General features: G+C 55.2%; 1 protein-coding gene across 2 annotated transcripts in view; it reads left to right on the top strand.

The window, feature by feature from the left end:
• The window catches only part of F8 (coagulation factor VIII), a 32063-nt gene extending 12469 nt beyond the window's left edge, over positions 1 to 19594 (top strand). The window contains exons 10-26 of one of the 2 annotated variants that reach the window (XM_068157556.1): positions 755 to 848; positions 2330 to 2541; positions 2999 to 3149; positions 3287 to 3496; positions 5608 to 8233; positions 8516 to 8681; positions 9465 to 9671; positions 10245 to 10473; positions 10583 to 10765; positions 10960 to 11076; positions 12708 to 12779; positions 13089 to 13174; positions 13650 to 13805; positions 15179 to 15323; positions 16566 to 16714; positions 16914 to 17090; positions 17287 to 19594. In XM_068157556.1, coding sequence (XP_068013657.1) covers positions 755 to 848; positions 2330 to 2541; positions 2999 to 3149; positions 3287 to 3496; positions 5608 to 8233; positions 8516 to 8681; positions 9465 to 9671; positions 10245 to 10473; positions 10583 to 10765; positions 10960 to 11076; positions 12708 to 12779; positions 13089 to 13174; positions 13650 to 13805; positions 15179 to 15323; positions 16566 to 16714; positions 16914 to 17090; positions 17287 to 17442 — 5136 coding nt within the window. In that variant the 3' untranslated portion in view covers positions 17443 to 19594. Of the gene's footprint in view, positions 1 to 754; positions 849 to 2329; positions 2542 to 2998; positions 3150 to 3286; positions 3497 to 5607; positions 8234 to 8512; positions 8682 to 9464; positions 9672 to 10244; positions 10474 to 10582; positions 10766 to 10959; positions 11077 to 12707; positions 12780 to 13088; positions 13175 to 13649; positions 13806 to 15178; positions 15324 to 16565; positions 16715 to 16913; positions 17091 to 17286 lie in introns of both variants that reach the window. The other variant, XM_068157555.1, reaches the window with a different exon arrangement.
• Positions 19595 to 22378: the final 2784 nt, after the last annotated feature.

Genomic DNA, 22378 nt, shown 5'->3' with positions numbered 1-22378 from the left:
TCCTTGATTGCAGACACCCTAGGAATCATGTGAATTGATCCATGACACATGGCATCAGCACCTTCCTCTGGGGCAGGAATGTCCTCTCATCCTCCACTCTTCTCCATCCGTGTGCTTTTCCCATGCAGTGCTGGGAACTGCTGCTTGTGTCTCCCCAAGTGCCTCTACTGACCACTTGACTTGTTTGCTGCTAGGAGCAATGGGGTGGTTTCCAGGGGCTTCACATTTCTGCTCCCTGCCTGGGCATCCCTGTGCAGTTGTGGGGATGGAGCTGAAGGTAATGTCTCTGGCAAAGCCCCAACAGAGCTTTTTAGAGAACTAAATGAAGGGCTTCATGCAGTGAGGTGGGAAGCACTTTAAAGCTGTTAACTGCTGTGCAGACCTAGTGCCTTGGTCCTGGGAAGCCTCCTGGACTGACAGACCTCTTCTGTCCCTATGCAAAGTGAGACTAAAGACAGCTTTCCCTTTAATAAGTCTCATTTTCATGGCCTCCCTAAAATGGGCATCTCCTGGAAAGGTGGACAGCATGGGCTAGCAGAGAAGGACACAATCGTTTCTCCTGCTCTGACTCCTGCTTTGTGGTCCCAGCTGTGTCTGGGTTCCTCCCTGCTGGGCACTGCCAGGTAGCCAACCCCAGAGTGCCGCTGCCCAGCGTCTCCTTCCCTGAGCACACTGAAGGCAGTGTGCCTTCAGCCTCGAGGGCTCAAGACATTCAGGAAGCACCAAACATTGCTGTTGGCTGTCCTCATTTCAGATCGTGTTCAGGAACCTGGCAAGCCGGCCCTACAACATCTACCCCCATGGCCTCACCAGCGTCCGTCCGTACCATGCCATGAAGGCCTCTCAAGGTAAGGCAGGCCAGGAGAGTTTGGGACACCACTTCTTTTGACTACTGCCTTTCTTCTGGGCCAGGAGAGATTCCTGCAGCCCATGGTAAGGCTGGTTGTCAAACCCATCCACCCGAGTGCCTTAGCCCTGCAGTCCCAGAAACGATGATGATGATTCATGTTCCCCTGGTGCTATGTACTCCTGTCTGTGAGGATGGCTTGGGTGATGGCTGGAAGACAGGGAGATGTCAGCTAGGGAGCTGGGGCCATGTTTGGTCCATCCTGGAGGCCTCCACTTTCTGATGAGGCTGGAACCACTTGGGTGATCCTGCCTGTGTTTGACATTTTGCTTATGGTGCTCATTCCCCAGGGTCTCCCCTGCCCTGCTTTAAAGCAGGGGCTCATTTCAGACTCACTCCCTCTCAGCTCTGGGGTTGTTGAGTTACCAGATGCCTTTCCCAGAACTGCTTTCACCTCCTGCCAGCTTGTTCCCAAGATCATGACTTGTGCAAAGCCACATCCCACCAGGGCAAAACTGTGCCCCATGTCTCCTCCTCTCTGCCCTTCTGGGTGCATCACAATGACAGCAGCAATTGCAGAGGTTAGAGTAAAACTGCTGCTGCTGCAGCAGAGCTTGGCAAAATCAGGATGACAGCTGCCAAGGAGTTCAGGGGATTAGGTCAGCTTTGTGATTTTCCTTCAGCACAGTCAGAAGGGCCAAGTGGCCCATGGGCTGGCAGAGCTGGAGGAGCCAGGCCAAACAGAGTTGCTGGGAGTCCTGTCCCTGCCCCTCTGTCAACAGCTCCCAGCCAGAAGTGGCTCACCAGCTTTGTTAACAATTCAAGCCTGTGAAAGGCAGGCAAGTTGTGGTCTTTGAGCCATGGGGACAATGCTCTTCAGGGGAGTGCAACTAAAAAGAGCTATTCCTACCCTGTCTGACACATGAGCCTTGCAGGCTATGCTTTTCACAGCAGCTCAGCTGGGCACTTGGAGCAGAGAAAAGCCTTTCCCTAAGGCTATGTCAGTGCAAGACCCTGCTAAATGCTCAGAGGATTTATTAGCATTTGAGTTTTCCTTCTGGATTTCCTCCTTGCTTTTCTCATTGTCTAGCTGCATTGTCTTGAAAATCTCACTTTCCTTGCTTTGTTTTTCACCCACTTGAGCCCTGTCCAGCTCTGTGCCTTCATCTGCAAACTCCTCTAGACTGCCCAGAACCCAGCTGACATGGGGCAAATTTCCCAGCTGGCAGGAGTTTCAGGGGCTATCAGAATTAAGCATATGCCTCTCCATCCTCCCTTGCTCCCTGGGGCTCCTTTTGCCCAGATCAGCTTTCCATGCCAGCAAGCAGCATGCCATCGTGGTGTGGGCATGGCTTTGGGTCGTTTTCCACACAGTTTGTGTGAGCAGGAAACCTCCTTCCTGAGAGGTTTAAAACGTGGGATCCACCCCTTGCAGGAGCAGCCTCAACCTAACTGATCTGCCCTTGGGTTGTGTGTTGCCAGATAAGAATGTGAAGGACATTCCTATCCCCCCTGGCCAGTCATTCACCTACAGCTGGAAGATCACTGCTGAGGATGGGCCAACACAGGCAGATCCTCGCTGCCTCACCCGGTTCTACTACAGCTCTGTCGACCCAGTCCGAGACACAGCCTCAGGCCTGATTGGGCCTCTCCTGATCTGCTTTAGGAAGTCCATGGATCAAAGGGGAAATCAGGTGGGTCCTTCCTTTGTTGCCTCAGCTGCCAGGCTGGGATAAGTGTGGCAGGTGAAATACTTCGGTCAAACCAGACTCGCCTGCTCTTTTCAAGCCTGCCATCTGTCCCAACACCTCTGTGTTCCCCATCCTCCCTCCTCTCCAAACCTGGCCCCTAACTCCTGTGAAGCAGCACTGAACTGTTCCCCATGCACCCAGGCTGGGACCTGGCAGCTGCACTAGGTCCTGTGGGCACTCTGAGCAGCCAGAAGCACAGAATCACAGAACATTAGAGGCTGGAGGGGACCTCCAGAGATAATCACGTCCAAACCAAGACAAACTTGCCAAAACAAGATCACCTAAGGGTAGTCTGTACAGGAACACACCCAGGCAGGTTTTAAATGCCTCCAAAGGAGGAGACTCCACAACCTGCCTGGGCAGCCTGTTCCAGTGCTCCAACAAGCTGCTTCTCTTGCAGATAATGTCAGACAGGACAGGGCTGCTGCTGTTTTCAGTCTTCGATGAGAACCGCAGCTGGTACCTGGAGGAGAACATCAGGAGGTTCTGCACCGATGCAGCCCATGTGGATACCCAGGACCCACAGTTTTATGCCTCCAACATGATGCACAGTGAGTGCTCAGCCAAGGGGCTCCCTGCAAAGCCCCAGCAGACACAGGCTAATCCCTGCCCCAGGCAACAAGCAGCCTGTCCACAGCCGTGGTGGAATCAGATGCTAACGAAACATTCCACCCCTGCTCTCTTCCAGCTATTAATGGCTTTGTGTTTGGCAACCTCCAATCAAATCTCTGCCTGCATGACGTTGTGTACTGGTATGTCCTGAGTGTTGGGGCCCAAACAGACTTCCTCTCCATCTTCTTCTCTGGGAACACATTCAAGCACGACATGGTCTTCGAGGACGTGCTCACCCTTTTCCCGTTTTCTGGAGAAACGGTCTTCATGAGCCTGGAGAAGCCAGGTTTGTGGCACAGGCTGTTCTGTCAAGCATGGGCAGAGAGCAGGGGGCACCCCCCAGCCAGGGCTCTGGTACCCCTGAGAGCAAAGGGATGCACAACCTGCTGGAACAGCATGAGAGAGAGGCAGGGAGGAAAGCCTTCCAGAGCTTAAATCAAAGGAATTCAATTGCTGCACTTTACTTCACTAATGGAGAGCATAAAGGTCACACAGGCTGCCAAGGCAGGAAGAGGGCTGCAAGAGTGTAAGGCCCACGGACATTGCATCTCCAGCCTTGGCTTCGTGCTTGGAAGCCAAGAGGAGCTGTCCGTGCTGCAGCTTCAGGCGCTGCCCCTGCTGCAGCTTCAGGCGCTGCCAGCGCTGCCCCTGCTGCAGGTTCGGGCGCTGTCAGCGCTGCCCCTGCTGCAGCTTCAGGCGCTGCCAGCGCTGCCCCTGCTGCAGCTTCAGGCGCTGCCCCTGCTGCAGCTTCAGGCGCTGTCAGCGCTGCCCCTGCTGCACGCTCAGGCGCTGTCAGTGCTGCCCCTGCTGCAGCTTCAGGCGCCGCCCCTGCTGCAGCTTCGGGCGCTGTCAGTGCCGCCCCTGCTGCAGCTTCGGGCGCTGTCAGTGCCGCCCCTGCTGCAGCTTCGGGCGCTGTCAGTGCCGCCCCTGCTGCAGCTTCAGGCGCTGTCAGCGCTGCCCCTGCTGCAGCTTCGGGCGCTGTCAGCGCTGCCCCTGCTGCAGCTTCGGGCGCTGTCAGCGCTGCCCCTGCTGCAGCTTCAGGCGCTGCCCCTGCTGCAGGTTCAGGCGCTGTCAGCGCTGCCCCTGCTGCAGCTTCAGGCGCTGTCAGCGCTGCCCCTGCTGCAGCTTCAGGCGCTGCCCCTGCTGCAGGTTCAGGCGCTGTCAGCGCTGCCCCTGCTGCAGCTTCAGGTGCTGTCAGTGCTGCCCCTGCTGCAGCTTCAGGCGCTGTCAGCGCTGCCCCTGCTGCAGCTTCAGGCGCTGTCAGCGCTGCCCCTGCTGCAGCTTCAGGCGCTGTCAGCGCTGCCCCTGCTGCAGCTTCAGGTGCTGTCAGTGCTGCCCCTGCTGCAGGTTCAGGTGCTGTCAGTGCTGCCCCTGCTGCAGGTTCAGGCGCTGTCAGCGCTGCCCCTGCTGCAGCTTCAGGCGCTGATGGCAGCCTCCCGTTTATCTCCACACCTTTACAAGGACACAAATTGGAGCCATGGAGGAGTTTTAGGAAGGATTGGCTCCAGAGTTCAGTCTCATTTCCCCCTGTTCGGCGTTTTGTCCACAGCAAGAGGAGATTGGACGTGGCACTTGGTGCCATGGTCTAGTCATGGGTCTGTGGTGACAGGTTGGTCTCTTCCAACCTTGGCAATACTGTGATACTTGCAGAAGCAGTGCTGTTAACCATTTCCTCCCCCAGGGGAAACACAGGATTTCCCATGTCATTGCAAGCACTGATCTGCTGGCCTTGAGTGCTGCACCCTGAGCAAAGCTGTCAGGGTTTCTAGGTGTCCCAGGAAGCTTTCTTAAAACCCAGCCAAACATTGCATCTGTTGGAGCTCTGAGCTGTGCCTGCTCCTCTGAGGCCAGCAGCAGGTAGCAGCTCTCTCCAGAGTCACAGCCTGGTCACACACCTCCCCACCCACTCTTTGGTGCTAAAGAGGCAATCCCTGCAGGGAGCAAACACATTGGCCAGGGATGTGAGCAAGAGGCAGCCTTTTCATGTCTTTCTCCTTGAGTGGGAGAGATGTGAGAGGTGTGGGAGGGAGGTGTGTTTGACAGCACCAGTGAGTGCTGCTGATTACTGCTGGCGATAATCCTGGAGGCTCTGTGGGTCCTCAGTGTATTAAATGTTCTCACCAAGCCATCCCTGGGGCCTCACAGGTGTGTGTAGCTCTCTAAGCTCTGGCAGGGAACACTGGCCCTGCTGATGGTGCTTGTCAGGGTGGGGTCTGGTGTTGTGAGCCCCGCTGTGAGGTACTCCAGAGATTGGGAAAGCAAGAAAACACTATGATGAACCAGAGACTGCCAGAAAAGATGGACTGCACTAAGCAAGAGAGCAGCATAGGGATGGTAGGTCCTCTGATTTCCCACTGTGATGGGCTGATGGTGTCCTCTTGTCATCTCTTGAAACAGGCATCTGGGCACTGGGGTGCCTGAATCCTGGTTTCAGAGACCGAGGGATGCAAGCCAAGTTCACAGTCTTGCAGTGCCAGCAGGAGCAGTACCCTGATGAGGAAGATTATATTGATGAGGACACCTTTGACTTCCAACCAAGGAGCTTCTCTAAGAGAAAGAGATGGCAGAGGCCATGTGTGAATGAGCAACTGAACAATGGGACCTCTTCCAGAAATGAGACAGGGAACCCACGACTCTGCTTGACAGAACTCAGCCATGGGGCCCTCCTGAGCAGCAGTAGGAATTTGGATCCCACTTCCAATGGCACAGCAACACCTCAAGGAACAATCCCACATCCACCTGATAGTTCCATGTCTTCTCTGCCAGAGACAAACTATGAGCCAGTGTCCTACGAATCCTTCCTGGAGGATGCAGAAGAACTGTTGAAAAGCAGCACCCAGGATGAAGGGTTTGGTGCTCTCCCACCTGGGGAGCACTTGGAGAGTGTCAGTGGAAGGGTCCATCCTACTGTCAGCTCAGAAGCAGGTCAGCAATGGTTGCACCGAGCCTCACCAGCTCCAGAAGATGTTTTGGCAGCAAAGGTGATAAAAATCCCAGAGGTGCAGGAGCCAGTAAAGAGGACCATGGTCCAGCATGGTCATACATTAGAGATCCTGGAAACAGAGCCTCAAAAGAGGACTGCTCCTACAACAAGCTTGTGGGACTCACTTGCTTCTGCTGCTAGCAGGGCTCCTCTTCAAGAGAACAGGAGCTCACCTCACCAGACTGACCTGGAGCACAATCTGGGACTTCAAGACACATCTTCTCAGGGTGCCCAGGATAAATTGCTAAGAGGCACTGATAAAATATCCTTAAGCCTAAATGAGTCAAAGGAGACAATTAATACAGAACCAGCTTTAAGTGCTGACCATCACTCTTCCTCTGCACTGGACCATCCTGCACCTTCAGATGAGAAAGAAGACAACAGAACCTCTCCCAGTCACACCAGAGAGAGCAATTACCCATCAAAGGAGCTAGATGCTAGGCTGAGGGAAAGACCTCACAAAGTGGCTTCCCAAGGCTTTTACCAATCTTTTGAAGGGAAAAACGTTTCTCTCTCAGATGTGGGACCCAGCAAACCTGTGCAAGAGCAAATCCCCACAGATGTGAGTAACTCCTTGCCTGACAAACTGGGCACAGAACAAGAGGACAGTGAGCTTGCCAAGGGCACAAGCCTTCTAGAAACCACCTCTGCACACACCAATGAACTTGAGCCTTCCAACTATGTAGTGACAGAAGAGAGGGACCAATTAGTCTTGGAGGCAGTGCTTCAGGAGGCTACAGCCACTAAGGAATTGCCAGCAATGGACAGTCTTGCCTTTCCTGAAACCAATGTTGTGGCCTATGGTGAAAGGCAGTTGCCAAATGCTTTCTTCAACAGCCCTGAACAGCCTTTGAGAGACAGAGACACAGCCCCAAGCGTGGGAAGCTCCAGCTGGAGGCCTCGACAAGCCAGGTCACTGCAGAGCACAGGCTTGAGGCACAGTTTGGGTCTTCCCAGCACCAGAGGGCCTGGCAGCAGAGAGCCTCTCTCTGAGGGTAACAGAGCAGAGCAGGAGCTGTCCACCCAGACCCCTGAGACAGCAACGAATAAGGCAGTCCCAAAGACCTGTGGACCTCGTTGCCCTTTCTGCAGCACCCTCCTCCAAAAGAGGTCCCTCCAACCCAATGACACTTTGCCTGAGGGGATGGTGGCCCAGCAAAACCTGGAAGGAAAATCAAACATGGTTGAAGAAAGACTGCACTCGGGTGGGGGTGTAGGGGGTAGCAGTGAGGGGGCCCTGCAGGGAGCACTAGGGAGCAAGGCAGGGATGGCAGCAAGCAGCTCAGAGATGCTGGCTGCTGCTGTGGCTGCTGACCTGACCTCGAACTGGAACCAAGTCTCCCTGGGGACAGAGAAACACACTGGGGGCTTGCAGAGCCCGCCTTTGGCTGAGCTGCATCCAGGCAGAGGTGCTGTCTGGGGAGCTCCTGGGAGTGAGCAAGATCAGGAGAGAAGAGAGATGGAGGAGGAGACAAACTCTGTGGAGCAGCTGGGTCAGTTCAGGCCTCAGTCTCAGCAGCTCAAGGTCAATGCCACAGAGGACTACACACCTGAGAGCATGTCTAGGCAGAGCCCAGGAGAAACCCCTCTGAGAGCAGCCTCCAAAGAGAGTTATTCCCCAACTCCAAACAGCCCTGCTCACAACCACAGCATTCCCCAAAGCCCAGGTGGATGGCAGATACTCAGTGAGGGACATGTCCAAAAAGAAACTGGGAAAAGGGAAGGGCAGAGTCTAGGAGAACCCAAAAAGGCTGAGAAAAGCAACAGCACAGCTGGGAAGAGGAGCCATGCCCCAGGACCTAGGGAGAGACCAGCTCTGAACAACAGGACCCACACCAGACCCTCAGGGCCAAGGGCTGACAAGCCAGACTACGATGAGTATGGTGAGCCAGAGCAGACCATGGAGGATTTTGATATCTATGGAGAGGAGGAGCACGACCCTCGCTCCTTCCAGGGGGAGGTCCGGCAATACTTCATTGCAGCGGTGGAGGTGATGTGGGATTATGGGGACCAGAGACCACAGCACTTCCTGAAAGCCACGTAAGTAGGACTGTTCCTCAGGTATTCCTCCAGCACTGAGGTGTGCAGCTGGCCTCTTCTGGCAGGCAGGATCACAGGTCTCTGACTGTATGATCCAGCCAGGCTCCCAGTGCCTCCCCTTCACCTGGGGAGTGTGGTAGCTCCAGCAGCGTTGAGCTTCCTTGCAAGCGGATCAAGGATGCTCTGGGCTCTGCATCACCCCTGCCCTGCAGCAGCCCTGCCACAGCTGTCCTCCCTGTGGGAGAGTATCAGCTGAGTTGCTAACTGCCCTCACCCCAGCAGGGACCCCTGGCGAGGCCGGAGGAAGGCTTTCCAGCAGTACCGCAAGGTGGTTTTCCGGGAGTACCTGGATGACTCCTTCACACAGCCGCTGCTGCGGGGAGAGCTGGATGAGCACTTGGGCATCCTCGGGCCCTACATCAGGGCAGAAGTTGAAGATGTCATCATGGTGAATTGCAAGTTCCTGTTCCCTATAAAACCTGACATCTCCTCCATTGCTGGCAGTGCTCAGCCAGAGGGAGTGCTGAGGTGGGCTCCACGGGTTCAGCTCCAGGGCTTGGGGGCAGGAGTTTCCCTCTTGGCACCTCCTGTGCTATGTGGATGGCACCAGGGGGCAGAGCCACCATTCAGAGGGCAGGAGGAACCTCAGAACGTTTATATGCAAAGCCCTGTGCCTGAGACAGACCCAACCCCTTCAATTGCACAGCCAAAGCATCTTCTGATCTCCATGGAGAGCCCTTTGGATGAGGGGATTTTAAAAAGGGAGTGAGCTAAGCAGAGTCCAGTAAAGCTTCTATGGGTCTCTATATGAGGGGAGGCCTGGGCTTCCCTCACCACCAGAGGTCCTTCAGCATCCACCTAAAAGGAAGAGGTGAAAGGCTATTCGCTAGGCTCAGGGTTTGTATGCCTGGAGAAGTTGCCCAGCTTTCACTGACATCTCCACCAGGATGGATTCAGTGCCTTTGGGCTCCAGAGGCAGTAGTACAGCTGACCTTGCTCCCATTGAGAGGGACTCATCCTGCTTTCCACTGGAGATCACACTGCACAGCCACAGCTTATGGTTCAACAGGGGTTGGCCACTGCATGGGGCTCAGCTGGAGGTGTGGGCACTGGGAACATAGCTGCCTCCTTCCCATCAGCTGTCTGGACCCAACCCCAGGGTCCGTGGCACTCTTGGCACTGCAACAAGCTTTTCCCACAGTGTCTTTGCTTTGCCTTCCTTCTGGTGCAGGTCACATTCAAGAACCTGGCCTCACGTCCCTTCTCCTTCCACTCCACGCTGCAAGCCTATGAGGAGACACAAGATGCCACACAGGGTGGAGAGGTGGTGTGGCCTGGTGAGCTCCGGAAGTACTCCTGGAAAGTCCTGCCCCAGATGGTGCCCACCACGCAGGAGTTCGACTGCAAGGCCTGGGCTTACTTCTCCAACGTGGACCTGGTAGGTGGAAGCCTGCTCCAAGTGCAGCCCGGGAAGGAGAGACAAGCAGCATGGCTGGGTCTCAGCTTTGAGGTCAAGGCTTGTCCTGGTATGCTGTGCTGAAAGCTGCCTGGAGCTGTGTGGGTTCTCAGGTGTCTGCTAGAGTGATGGATGCAAGCTGGCACTTTCCCTTCCCTTTCCTTAGCTGGGTTTCCCCTTCCCTTTCCTCAGCTGTACCAGCTGATGACACCTGTAAGGCACCAGTGTTCTGCACTTCCCTACCCCTCTGCCAAATCTGCCTGAATTTGGCCCTTGGGCTGCAGTGCTGGTGGGACAGGGACTGTAGGGCAGTTTGGCAGACAGGCACCGCTTCTCTTGGAAGCTCATGGCAGCACTTGCTGCACAGCCTGCCTTAGCTTGGGGCAGAGCAAGGGTCCCCCAGTGAACCCAGCCTGTCCTTCCCACCGTGCGTGTGCCATGCCCTGTGTGCAAGCAGGAGCCGGGCCAGGGATCAGATGAGGCCACCAGCTGCTCGTGGGCATCACTGCTGCCTCCTCCTCTGAGGCTCAACCTTCCTTCCTGACTCCCTGGCAGGAAAAGGACCTGCACTCGGGCCTCATTGGGCCGCTGATCCTGTGCCGCCGCGGGGTGCTGAACCCGGTTCTCCGGCGGCAGCTGGCTGTGCAGGAGTTCTCCCTGCTCTTCACCATCTTTGACGAGACCAAGAGCTGGTACTTCCAGGAGAACATGGAAAGGAACTGCCGCCCGCCCTGCCCCATCCAGCAGGACAGCCCTGACTTCAAGAGGAAACACTCCTTCCATGGTAAGCACCCACCTTCTTCCTCCCCCTTCTTCTTCCTCCTTCTTCCCCCCATATCAGGCTGGAGAAACTCTGGAGCCTTGAGCTGCTCCTGACTGCTGCCTTCCCCCAGCCATCAATGGCTACACGAGTGACACACTGCCCGGGCTGGTGATGGCTGAGCAGCAGCGGGTCAGATGGCACCTCCTGAACATGGGCAGCACGGAGGATATCCACTCCATCCACTTCCATGGGCAGCTGTTCAGCATGAGGACCAGCCAGGAGTACCGCATGGGAGTCTACAACCTTTACCCAGGTGAGATGTGGCACAAGCACTGCTGCTGTGGCCTCATGTCCGTGACTGTTAGGAGGAGCCAAGCCTGTGAGGGGATAGCAATGAGAGGAAATGGATCTGGAAGAGTCTGGCTCTGTGTTTGCACAGTGCTTGGTGCTGTGGCATCCCATTTACAGCCATAACTCCTCTCTGCTCTGCTTTCCATTCTTGGCCAGGTGTCTCTGGGACGGTGGAGATGTGGCCCTCGCATGCTGGGATCTGGAGGGTGGAGTGCAAAGTGGGGGAGCACCAGCAAGCTGGGATGAGTGCTCTCTTCCTCGTGTACAACCCCAGTGAGTCATCCTCCTTGCACCTTCTCCCACCTGCTGCCAGCATGGTTTTCAGCTTCCTCCTCCAGGGGTCTCAGTGTTTCCCCAGGTGGGGTCTCCCAGGCTTTCAGGCTGAAGGAAAGTTACTACTTCAGCCCTTGTCACCCTACACAGCCCAGCAGAGAGCACAGGGTCAAGAGACACAGCTGGGGAGAAAGTTGCTTTCAGAACTCTTCCTCCTTGGACCTCCTGCAAACTGCATTTTCCCCAGCACTGCATGCACAGGCTGTTGCCTGCCTGCACCTTCAGGAAGGTGCAGTGCCCAGCTGCCTAACCACATGTCAAGAGGTGAACTGAGTGATGGCAGGAGGCAGCTAACAACCTGACTACAGATTGTTCTGATAGGAAGAGCCCTAAGAGCAACTGCAAAATCCACAGGAAACCTCTGACTCCATACATTTCTGCCTCCCCTTAATTAAAGTGCTGGGGAAAAGTGGTTTGTGAGAGTAGTATTTTTGTCTCACAGTGACCATATCTTGCCTCTTCATAAATGAGTATTAAATGTCATCCAGAAAATCCTTCTTTAAGTTAAAAATCTGCTTAAGATTACAAACTGGGCCCCTCAACTTAAGAAGGACACTGAGACTCTTGAACATGTCCAGAGAAGGGCAACGAGGCTGGGGAGAGGTCTGGAGCACAGCCCTGTGAGCAGAGGCTGAGGGAGCTGGGGTTGCTTAGCCTGGAGAAGAGGAGGCTCAGGGAGACTTCATTGCTCTCTCCAACTCCCTGAAGGGAGGTTGTAGCCAGGAGGGGGTTGGTCTCTTCTCCCAGGCAACCAGCACCAGAACAAGAGGACACAGTCTCAAGCTGTGCCAGGGGAAGTTTAGGCTGGAGGTGAGGAGAAAGTTCTTCCCAGAGAGAGTTGTTAGCCATTGGAATGTGCTGCCCAGGGAGGTGGTGAAGTCACCATCCCTGGAGGTGTTCAAGAAGAGATTGGATGTGGCACTTGGTGCCATGGTTTAGTAGTCATGAGGTGTTGGGTGACAGGTTGGACTTGATGATCCTTGAGGTCTCTTCCAACCTTATTGATTCTATGAAACTCACATTACCCCTAGAAGCATTTGCCCTGCAGGGGAGACACCAAGATGTGACAAGTGGCTAATAGTAACAGTTATTTTAAGAGACAAACAGCCCTGTGCTCAGCAGGCCAGAAGGGAGATGCAGGGAGACAGGGGTGTTAAGCAGACTTCCCCTTAGCTATGTGATACTTGTTTGTAAAAGATGCTGCCTAGCAACAAAAAGGCCCAGGAGTAAGACATGGGTGTAAAGAAGAGACACTTGTCACCATTGCTGGGAGATAGGACATGGGAATGAGAGGTCAGGGCATGAGTCTGGCAAGAGGCTGCTGTTGGTTGATGCTGGGAACTCTGCTGCTGGCATCTGGGTCAGCAGCAAGAACTTCCAGCACCACTGAAATTCAGGGTTGGATGTGGAAACATCTGAAACCCACCTCTTTGTGTGAGACAAAGAAACCTGAGGGTTCCTAGAGGCTTGGGACAACCCCCCTGAGCCTGGGGGTTGCTACTCCTTCAAAAGCCTTGTTATCTAATCAGCTCTCCCTGGGTTTTGTCCCCCTTCTCCCTGTCTGGCTGCAGGTTGCCAAAATGCCCTCGGCCTGGCCTCAGGTCACATTGCAGACTCCCAGATCACAGCATCAGGGAAGTATGGTGAGTAGGAGCTGCTGCTGCAAGGAGGGCAGATGAAGCTGGGGCAGCCTCAGCCAACACAACTCACATGCTTGCCTGCTCAAGGCTCTGCTTCACCATGTCCCTAGCAGTGTCCTTCCTCCATCCATCCATGCCCATGTCAGCATCCCACTCATCCCTCCCATTGTGTCAGTGCTCTCCCACACTGTATGGGCTACTAAACCCCAGGGTGATCCTCAGGCCCCATCCTGCAGATAGGCTTCTCACCACTGTGGGCTGGGCAGCTCCTGGAGCCACCAGCAGCCTCACATCTGTGTGCTCTGCTCACAGGGCAGTGGGCTCCTTACCTGGCCAGGCTGGATAACGCTGGCTCCATCAATGCTTGGAGCACCGACCAGAGCAACGCCTGGATCCAGGTGAGAGTGGCCTGTGCCTGAAGGTACAGCTGGGGGTACTGCAAGTGCATGCTCATGGCTGAAGCACTGTGCTTAAGGATCCACATGGATGGCCCACACAGATGGCCAGTGTCTCCCTGCTGCATCCTACCTATTTCCCCTGCTTCCCCTCTGGGAGGGGAGCTGTGAGACCCTATGGCAGCTGGTCTGACCATGGCTGTTGCTGGCCTGATCCCTGCATCCATCCTCAGTGCAGCAATCACCTGGTAGCCTGGCAGCAGCATCAGATTGTGCCAAAGTCCATCAAAGACCCAGCCAAGCTCTCCAAACAGCTCTTCTCTGCCCTCTGCCAGCTGTTGGCTCTCTGTGTCCTTAACTTGTTTCACAACCTGTGCTCAGCTATGTTATGAGGAAGTGAGTTCCACAGGTCTACAGTGCACTGCCTGCACGTGGCTTGAACTTTCATCAGAAATGAATCCCTGACTTCTGTTCTCAGGTGGACCTCCTGCACCTCATGATTATTCATGGCATAAAAACCCAAGGGGCCAGACAAAAGTTCTCCAGCCTTTATGTCTCCCAGTTTGTTGTCTTCTACAGCCTTGATGGGCACAGGTGGAGGAAATACAAGGGGAATACCACCAGCACCCAGATGGTAAGGTGAACAGCATCTTGAGGAGAGTGATCCCAGAATGGGGTCTCTTGGGGGTGAGGCCTGCAGTGATAAGATGAGGAGCAATGGTTTGGAATTAAAGAGTAGATTTAGATGGGATGTTAGGAACGAGTTCTGCATCATGGGGGTGGTGGAACACCGCAACAGGTTGGTGAGACCCCATCTCTGGAGACACTCAAAGAGAGGTTTGACAGGGCTCTGGGCAACCTGGTCTAGTTGAGGATGCCCCTGATGCCTGCAGAGGGGGTTGGACTAGCTGACCTTCGGAGGTCCCTTCCAACCAGGACCCTTCTATGACTCTAGGGAGCGCTGTACAGGAGGCAGAAATCTCCTCGGCTCCTGAGATATTTGATTAGGATAGGAACAGTGAGCATTCACTGCCAGGATGACTGAATCACAGCTCACAGATCTGCAAGGGACTTGCTGTCTCTGTCCATCTGTTTCATGTTAAATTGACTGAGCTATTTCCTTCCACAGTCCCAGGTGGCTGTGACATCCCCTGCTTGATGTTATGGTACATGTTACTTGGAGCTAGCTGTAAGATTCTGCCTGCATACCTTTTTATTTTTGACCCCCAAAGCTAATCTGCCTTTCCAAAAACATTGCACAGATGCAGGTGATCTGGGAGGTCTCTACTCATTAGAAGAATCCACAGCCTAAATATACATAAGCTGATCATTCCAACAGGGAAAAAAAGTATCCAGAAAAGCCTCCACCATGTACATGAGTCGTGGCCAGGTTCAGAAGTCCCAGGACTGACTTTTTTTCCCCCTTCTTTTTCTTTCCTCTCTTCTGTAAAAATAAATATATCCCCCACATTTATAATAGCCCCCAGGTTTCTCCTCCTCCTGTTTCTCAGTGGTTCATCCTGAGCTTGCCCCATCACACTTCTTTGCTCTGAATCATAGAATTGTCAGGGTTGGAAGGGACCTCAAGGCTCAGCCAGCTCCAACCCCCCTGCCATGGGCAGGGACACCTCACACTACAGCAGGTTGCTCAGAGCCACATCCAGCCTGGTCTTAAAAACCTCCAGGGATGAGGCTTCCACCACCTCCCCGGGCAAGCTGTTCCAGTGTCTCACCACCCTTAAGGTGAAGAACTTCTTCCTGACATCTCCCATTTCTAGTTTTGTTCCATTCCCCCTAGCCCCATCACTACCCAACACCCTAAAAGTCCCTCACAGCTCACGTCATTTCCCTGGGCTGCTGTTGTCCTTGTAAGGATGGTGATAAGATATAGAAGTGCCAGACAGAGAAGTTCTTCTCCCCACTAATCCTTGACCTCTCTCTCTCTTGTGTTTTGTTTTTTTTGCCACTGGTACAACCACCTCTTTTTTTCCCTCCCTTCCCCTGCAGCTGTTCTTTGGAAACGTGGATGCAACAGGAGTGAGAGACAACCGCTTCCAGCCCCCGATCATAGCCCGCTACATCCGCATCCACCCCACGCACTACAGCATCCGCACCACGCTGCGCATGGAGCTCCTGGGCTGCGACCTCAACAGTACGTCTGGCCTCCAGGCAGCAAGCACCCACGCCAGGGCCTGACCCCCTGGGGTGCTGAGCAGCAGCTCCACGTCTTTCAGGGCTTCCCCAAGCAATTGTGCAGCGGGAAGGAGGAGGAGGAGGCTGGGGATGGCACTGAGGTGTTGGAGGGACACAACTGGAAAATCATAGAACCAGTGAGGTTGGAAAAGACCTCAGAGATCATCAAGTCCAACCTGTCACCTAACACCTCATCAGAACTAAACCATGGCACCAAGTGCCATGTCCAATCCTTTTTTGAACACTCCAGGGATGGGGACTCCAAAACCTCCCTGGGCAGCACATTCCAATGGCCAATTACTCTTTCTGTGAGGAACTTTCTCCTCACCTCCAGCCTAAACTTCCCCTGGCAGAGCTTTGAGACTGTGTCCTCTTGTTCTTGTTCTGGTTGCCTGGGAGAAGAGACCAACCCCCACCTGGCTACAACCTCCCTTCAGGTAGTCATAGAGAGCAAGAAGGTCTCCCCTGAGCCTCCTCTTCTCCAGGCTAAACAACCCCAGCTCCCTCAGCCTCTCCTCATGGGGCTTGTGGTGGTTTTAGAGATAGCAATATCAGAAGGAGACCATGGCACAAGCTCTCATCACCAGAAACCTCCAGCAGTAGCCAAGCTGATAGCTGGAGAGCTACTGCCTCAGTCTAGGGGTGCAGGGAACAAGCAGAGACAGACACTACTTGGTTTTCTTCTGTTTTTTGCTACTCCAAAGTGAGATTGCTGTAGTCTGGGGCAATGGTGCTTTGGGATCCATTCTTTAGTCTTGCACCCCAGCAGAGTGGACTCTCCAGCAGCTGCAAGCAGCAGAGACTGTGCTGATGCCCCATGCCACAAGCCTGAAGGCCAGCTGTGAGGCAGCTGTGCACATGTGCACCTGATCTCACCATGTGCAGAGTGACTTCCTGAAGGTATTCTTGTCCTTCCCATGGACACAGGTTCTCCTCATGTCCTGGTACAGGCACAAATTCTTCTCATTCCTCCTAGATAAAACCCCCAGGGAGACAAGAAGGTGAGACTAGTGGCAGGTGCAGTTTGGCACTCCCCTGTGCTGCACCTAGGGCCCCTGAGCAGTGTAGGGACGATGACAAAGCACAGGAGAAGCTGTGACCAAGAAAAGCGCAGGGAGGGTGGCTGGAGCAGTGAGCAGCCAGAAAGCATCTCCATGATGGGTGTTTTCCCTGTCTGACAAGCATCACTCCTCTCTTCCAGGCTGCTCCATGCCCTTAGGAATGGAGAACAGAGGGATCCCTGACGAGCGCGTCTCGGCCTCCTCCTACAGCACCAACGTATTCTCCAGCTGGTCGCCCGCCCACGGCCGCCTCAATCTGCAGGGGAGGACCAACGCCTGGAGGCCAAAGGTAGCCCGTGCAAGGAGATCCTCAGGCGGGCAGCTAGGGTGTGGGTGGGATCCCAGCAGGCAGGCTGGGTGATTGCAGCCTCCTCTAGCCAGGGCTGTATGGGGAGTGTGTGCAGCCACATGCACTGTGCCCTTCAGCGGCAGCGAAGGTGTCCTCCCCATTGCTGCTGAAGGGCTGAAGGCAGTCTGTCCTTCCCCAGAGCAACAGCCTCAACGAGTGGCTGCAGGTGGACTTTGAAGTAACCAAGAAAGTGACTGCAATCATAACCCAGGGAGCCAAAGCTGTCTTCACCCATATGTTTGTGAAGGAGTTTGCAGTCTCCAGCAGCCAGGATGGTGTGCACTGGAACCTGGTCCTGCAGGATGGCAAGGAGAAGGTAGGCAGAGGCAGCCCATGGCCACCCCATGGCCAGCAAGCACAGCCCTTGGCAGCAAACCTGCTCACAGGATTGCTTACAGAGCAGTGAGCTGGCCAGGCTGTGCTCATTCCTCCCTTTTCCCTCCGAGCTGATGCTGTCCTCAAGTCAGTGGACTCTCTGTGGAGCACACCCCTGATTTTTCTCTCCTCTTCAGGTTTTCAAGGCAAACCAAGACCATACCGGCACAGTGATGAACACCCTGGAGCCGCCCCTCTTTGCCCGCTACGTGAGGATACATCCCCGGCAGTGGCACAACCACATCGCCCTGCGGGTGGAGCTGCTTGGCTGCGACACTCAGCAGGAGTACTGACGGCCGTGGGGCCAGCCGCGGGCAGAGCCCTCCCGAGGACCCACATCCAACCACACACTGAACTCTCACCGGGGCTGGAGCCAGTCCTCCAGGGCCCTGGCTGCTCCTGCTGCTAGGGAGGGGAAGGGAGAGCTGTCACAGGGGCTGGCTCGTTATCAGCCTCTTCCTGCCCCTCATCCACCAGATGCCATAGTCAGACGTAATGCTGAAGAATTAAACAGTAATTTTCCAGTGTAATGCTGAAGAATTAAACAGTAATTTTCCAGTATCTCTCTGCACTTTCTCCTCTGCCACAGCCTTGGAGGCCCCAAGGGCTCAGTCAGCATTACCAGCAGCTAGTAATTAATTAGCCCTAGGGCTTCTCAGTTTTATTTTGCACAAGCTCCCACTGCCCGGGCACAGTCCTGAAGGAGGAGGAGGAGGAAGCAGCAAAGATAAGGGCTAGAGAGGAAGCCCTGCTCCAGGCCCCAGCATCGATTTCACAATCAGTGGTGAACTGTGGCTTGAGGGAGGCAGTACTCGCTCAGCCTGAATCAGCTCTGGTCTTTGACCCTCCACTTCCCTTCATCTCCTTCCCATGACGTTCCTGCTGCCATGGCTGGGCACCATCATCCTGCTTGCCATGGCTGCCCTCCTGGCTCACTCACTGGAGGAGGTGCCTTTGGCTCCCAGAGGTCCTGGTGGGACACTGACCACTGAATGAGCTGCTGCCTTGCCATAAACCCCAGAAAGATGAATCGTGGGCTGGAGCCATCCTTCTGCCACGTGTGGCTCTCCCTGTCCCTGACACCTTCCCCACTCAGTGGCAGATTATTCTTCCTCCAGGAATGGCAACAACCAGGGTGATAACTGTCTCATGCCTCTCGTGGAGTGAGGGCCTTGTAGAACAATGGCCACCTCATAAAGGCCTAGAGTTGTGGATCTGGAGCAGGGTCATGCCTGCCAGGCAGCATCTCTCCACCATGGCCCTGGTAGGGGCCAGTAACAGCCAGCAACTGCCTTGTGAATTCCCATGGCATCCCCCTGGAGTCAGTTAGCTTTTGCTCACACCTGTGAAAGATGCAGCTGGGGACAGCTCTGAGGAAATCTCTGCCAGCAGCACCAGGGGATTGCCATAGTGGGGATCCCAGGACCCTGCCAAGAGACAGAGTGGTTGTGTGAGCAACAGTTGTTCCTGAGTCACCCAGCTCCTGCCCACCCTCAGGTGGGATGGCTGTGGTACACACAGACAGTCCCCTGCATGGCCTGTGTCCAGAGGAAGCAGGGACATAATGCAGATCAGCCTGGTGGCATGACCTGTCCAGGGACACAAGCCTAGCAGAGATCAGAAGCTGGTATCTCAAATGAAGCAGGGCTGGAAAAGCCTCATGCAGCTGTCAGGCTCCATATTGCTGCAGAAGGAGCCTTTGCTGTGGCACTGGCAGTGATCACATCAGAGCCCCAAGCAGGAGATGCAATCATCCTTTGGCTTAATTGCATCCTGACAATGACCAGGCACAGATGTGAAGAGAGACTGGCCTGAAGAGAGGGATTGGAGCCGTAAACTACTCACAGGGGAGCACCCCTGCCTGGGGGTAGCCTTCAGCCTGGGAGGACAAAACTGCCACCTTGGGCCCTTCTCAAGGCAACCTTCCTCAGCTCCAAAGCAACTCCATCTCTCCTGAGCACAGTAGCCAATGCTGAACAAGGACAACCAAGGCCTTGAGCAACCTCATCTAGTGGAAGGGTTTGGAATTAAGTGATCTTTAAGGCCCCTTCCAATCTAAACCATTCTGTGAATCTATGACAGCTGGTTGCAGTCTCTGGACTAGCAGTGCAGAGGAACATCCCAGGCACAGGAGAAGAGCAGCGTTGCCAGACCTTAACAACACTTTCCATACAGCACAAGTGCTCTTGAGCCCCAGGAGTAAGGAATCCAGCAACAAAGGGAAGAGACCAGCATGGCTGAGCTGAGACCTGCTGGTCAAAGCAAAGGACAAGAAGGAGATGTGCACACACCCCTGAGGGGTTCAGACTGCAGTAAACAAGGCAGTCAGCAACCCCAGCCAAGAATGCTATTTTTGCTGCTTCAGATGACCCTCTCATCACCTCTGTGCCCTCCAGACTCACTCCTCCAGTTGCTCTGCACACAAGTAAAACCAGTTTGCACAGAGGTTTTGTCCTGGGGCTGAAGTTCCTTATGTTAGCTCTAGAGCAAGGGAAGTGGCATATGTCTGTGAGTGGAGTGAAAGGGGGCAGATGCTACACATCAGCACAGGGAAGAAGGCCTGACTCTGCCTCAAAAAACCACTCAGATCCCAGCAAAAGAAGAGTTTCTAGTGCTCTACCCATTAAGAGTTTTGCTACAAGATTCAAACAGCTTCTGGGATCAGAGGGATTCCTCCTGGCAGCATCAGGTGTGTGAAATCTGAGTCAGTTCTGCCACCAGCAAAGCCTCAGAGCCGAGCAGTCCTGACTACTGCCTGTCCCACAAAGACCTCCTGGGAGCACGAGCTCTAGCTCATATCCCTTTCCCAGTGATTATCTTGAAGATTCCATCAGAATTAATTTCCCATCCTCGAACAAAGCTCAAACTTCACCTGGGCTCTGGCGGCAGTAAGGCTTGCAGGGAGAGAACAATGAGTTTGATAAGGGCCCTTCCCACCAGGCAGAGATCTGCCATCCCACCCCAGCCTGGTGAGTCACAGGCACACAAAGAGGTGGACGAGCCAAGGCAGTCCAAGGAGAGCAGGGCCATGCCTGCCACAGCACAGAGAAACCCCTGGATCTCCTCACCCCAGAGCACAGCACACCCTGCACTGCACACCAGTGTGAACTGGGAATGCCCATCAGCTGGTGAAAGCAGCTATGCATCAGTGCTGCCTTGGGGACATGCTCCCCGTGTCACTGCCGGGTTCTGCTCTGGCTGTGAGGGCACCAAGCCTTCCTCAGGCGCAGTGTCCTGCCCTGGTTTTGGCAGCTACATGAGTGGGTGCGAGGGGCACGGCCAGTGCCTCCCATGAGGGTCCCACAAGCAGACAAATGTGGCAGCTCCTTGTCCTGCACAGGTCTGCCCAGGAAGACAAACTGGCAGCACCTTGTCCTGCACAGGTCTGCCCGGGCACACAAACTGGCAGCACCTTGTCCTGCACAGGTCTGCCCGGGCACACAAACTGGCAGCACCTTGTCCTGCACAGGTCTGCCCAGGAAGACAAACTGGCAGCACCTTGTCGTGCACAGGTCTGCCCAGGGAGACAAACTGGCAGCTCCTTGTCCTGCACAGGTCTGCCCAGGGAGACAAACTGGCAGCACCTTGTTGTGCACAGCTCTGCCCGAGCAGACAAACTGGCAGCACCTTGTCCTGCACAGGTCTGCCCAGGAAGACAAACTGGCAGCTCCTTGTGCACAGGTCTGCCCGGGCACACAAACTGGCAGCACCTTGTCGTGCACAGGTCTGCCCGGGCACACAAACTGGCAGCACCTTGTCCTGCACAGGTCTGCCCAGGAAGACAAACTGGCAGCTCCTTGTCCTGCACAGGTCTGCCCAGGAACACAAACTGGCAGCACCTTGTCCTGCACAGGTCTGCCCAGGAAGACAAACTGGCAGCACCTTGTTGTGCACAGGTCTGCCCAGGGAGACAAACTGGCAGCTCCTTGTCCTGCACAGGTCTGCCCAGGGAGACAAACTGGCAGCACCTTGTCCTGCACAGGTCTGCCCAGGAAGACAAACTGGCAGCACCTTGTCGTGCACAGCTCTGCCCGGGCACACAAACTGGCAGCACCTTGTCGTGCACAGCTCTGCCCGGGCACACAAACTGGCAGCTCCTTGTCCTGCACAGGTCTGCCCAGGAAGACAAACTGGCAGCTCCTTGTCCTGCACAGGTCTGCCCGGGCACACAAACTGGCAGCTCCTTGTGCACAGGTCTGCCCGGGCACACAAACTGGCAGCACCTTGTCGTGCACAGCTCTGCCCGGGCACACAAACTGGCAGCTCCTTGTCCTGCACAGGTCTGCCCAGGAAGACAAACTGGCAGCACCTTGTTGTGCACAGCTCTGCCCGGGCACACAAACTGGCAGCTCCTTGTCCTGCACAGGTCTGCCCAGGAAGACAAACTGGCAGCTCCTTGTCCTGCACAGGTCTGCCCAGGGAGACAAACTGGCAGCTCCTTGTCCTGCACAGGTCTGCCCAGGGAGACAAACTGGCAGCTCCTTGTCCTGCACAGCTCTGCCCGGGCACACAAACTGGCAGCACCTTGTCCTGCACAGGTCTGCCCGGGCACACAAACTGGCAGCTCCTTGTCCTGCACAGGTCTGCCCAGGAAGACAAACTGGCAGCTCCTTGTCCTGCACAGGTCTGCCCGGGCACACAAACTGGCAGCTCCTTGTGCACAGGTCTGCCCGGGCACACAAACTGGCAGCACCTTGTCGTGCACAGCTCTGCCCGGGCACACAAACTGGCAGCTCCTTGTCCTGCACAGGTCTGCCCAGGAAGACAAACTGGCAGCACCTTGTTGTGCACAGCTCTGCCCGGGCACACAAACTGGCAGCTCCTTGTCCTGCACAGGTCTGCCCAGGAAGACAAACTGGCAGCTCCTTGTCCTGCACAGGTCTGCCCAGGGAGACAAACTGGCAGCTCCTTGTCCTGCACAGGTCTGCCCAGGGAGACAAACTGGCAGCTCCTTGTCCTGCACAGCTCTGCCCGGGCACACAAACTGGCAGCACCTTGTCCTGCACAGGTCTGCCCGGGCACACAAACTGGCAGCTCCTTGTCCTGCACAGGTCTGCCCAGGGAGACAAACTGGCAGCTCCTTGTCCTGCACAGCTCTGCCCGGGCACACAAACTGGCAGCTCCTTGTCCTGCACAGGTCTGCCCAGGAAGACAAACTGGCAGCTCCTTGTCCTGCACAGGTCTGCCCAGGAAGACAAACTGGCAGCTCCTTGTCCTGCACAGGTCTGC

Source organism: Melanerpes formicivorus, unplaced genomic scaffold, assembly GCF_026170545.1.
Source record: "Melanerpes formicivorus ecotype bairdi unplaced genomic scaffold, bMelFor1.0.p_v2 SCAF_37, whole genome shotgun sequence".
NCBI classification, from domain to species: Eukaryota; Metazoa; Chordata; class Aves; order Piciformes; family Picidae; genus Melanerpes; species Melanerpes formicivorus.
The sequence above is the reverse complement of the archived record's forward strand: the minus strand, read 5'-3'. Positions and strand labels throughout refer to the sequence as shown.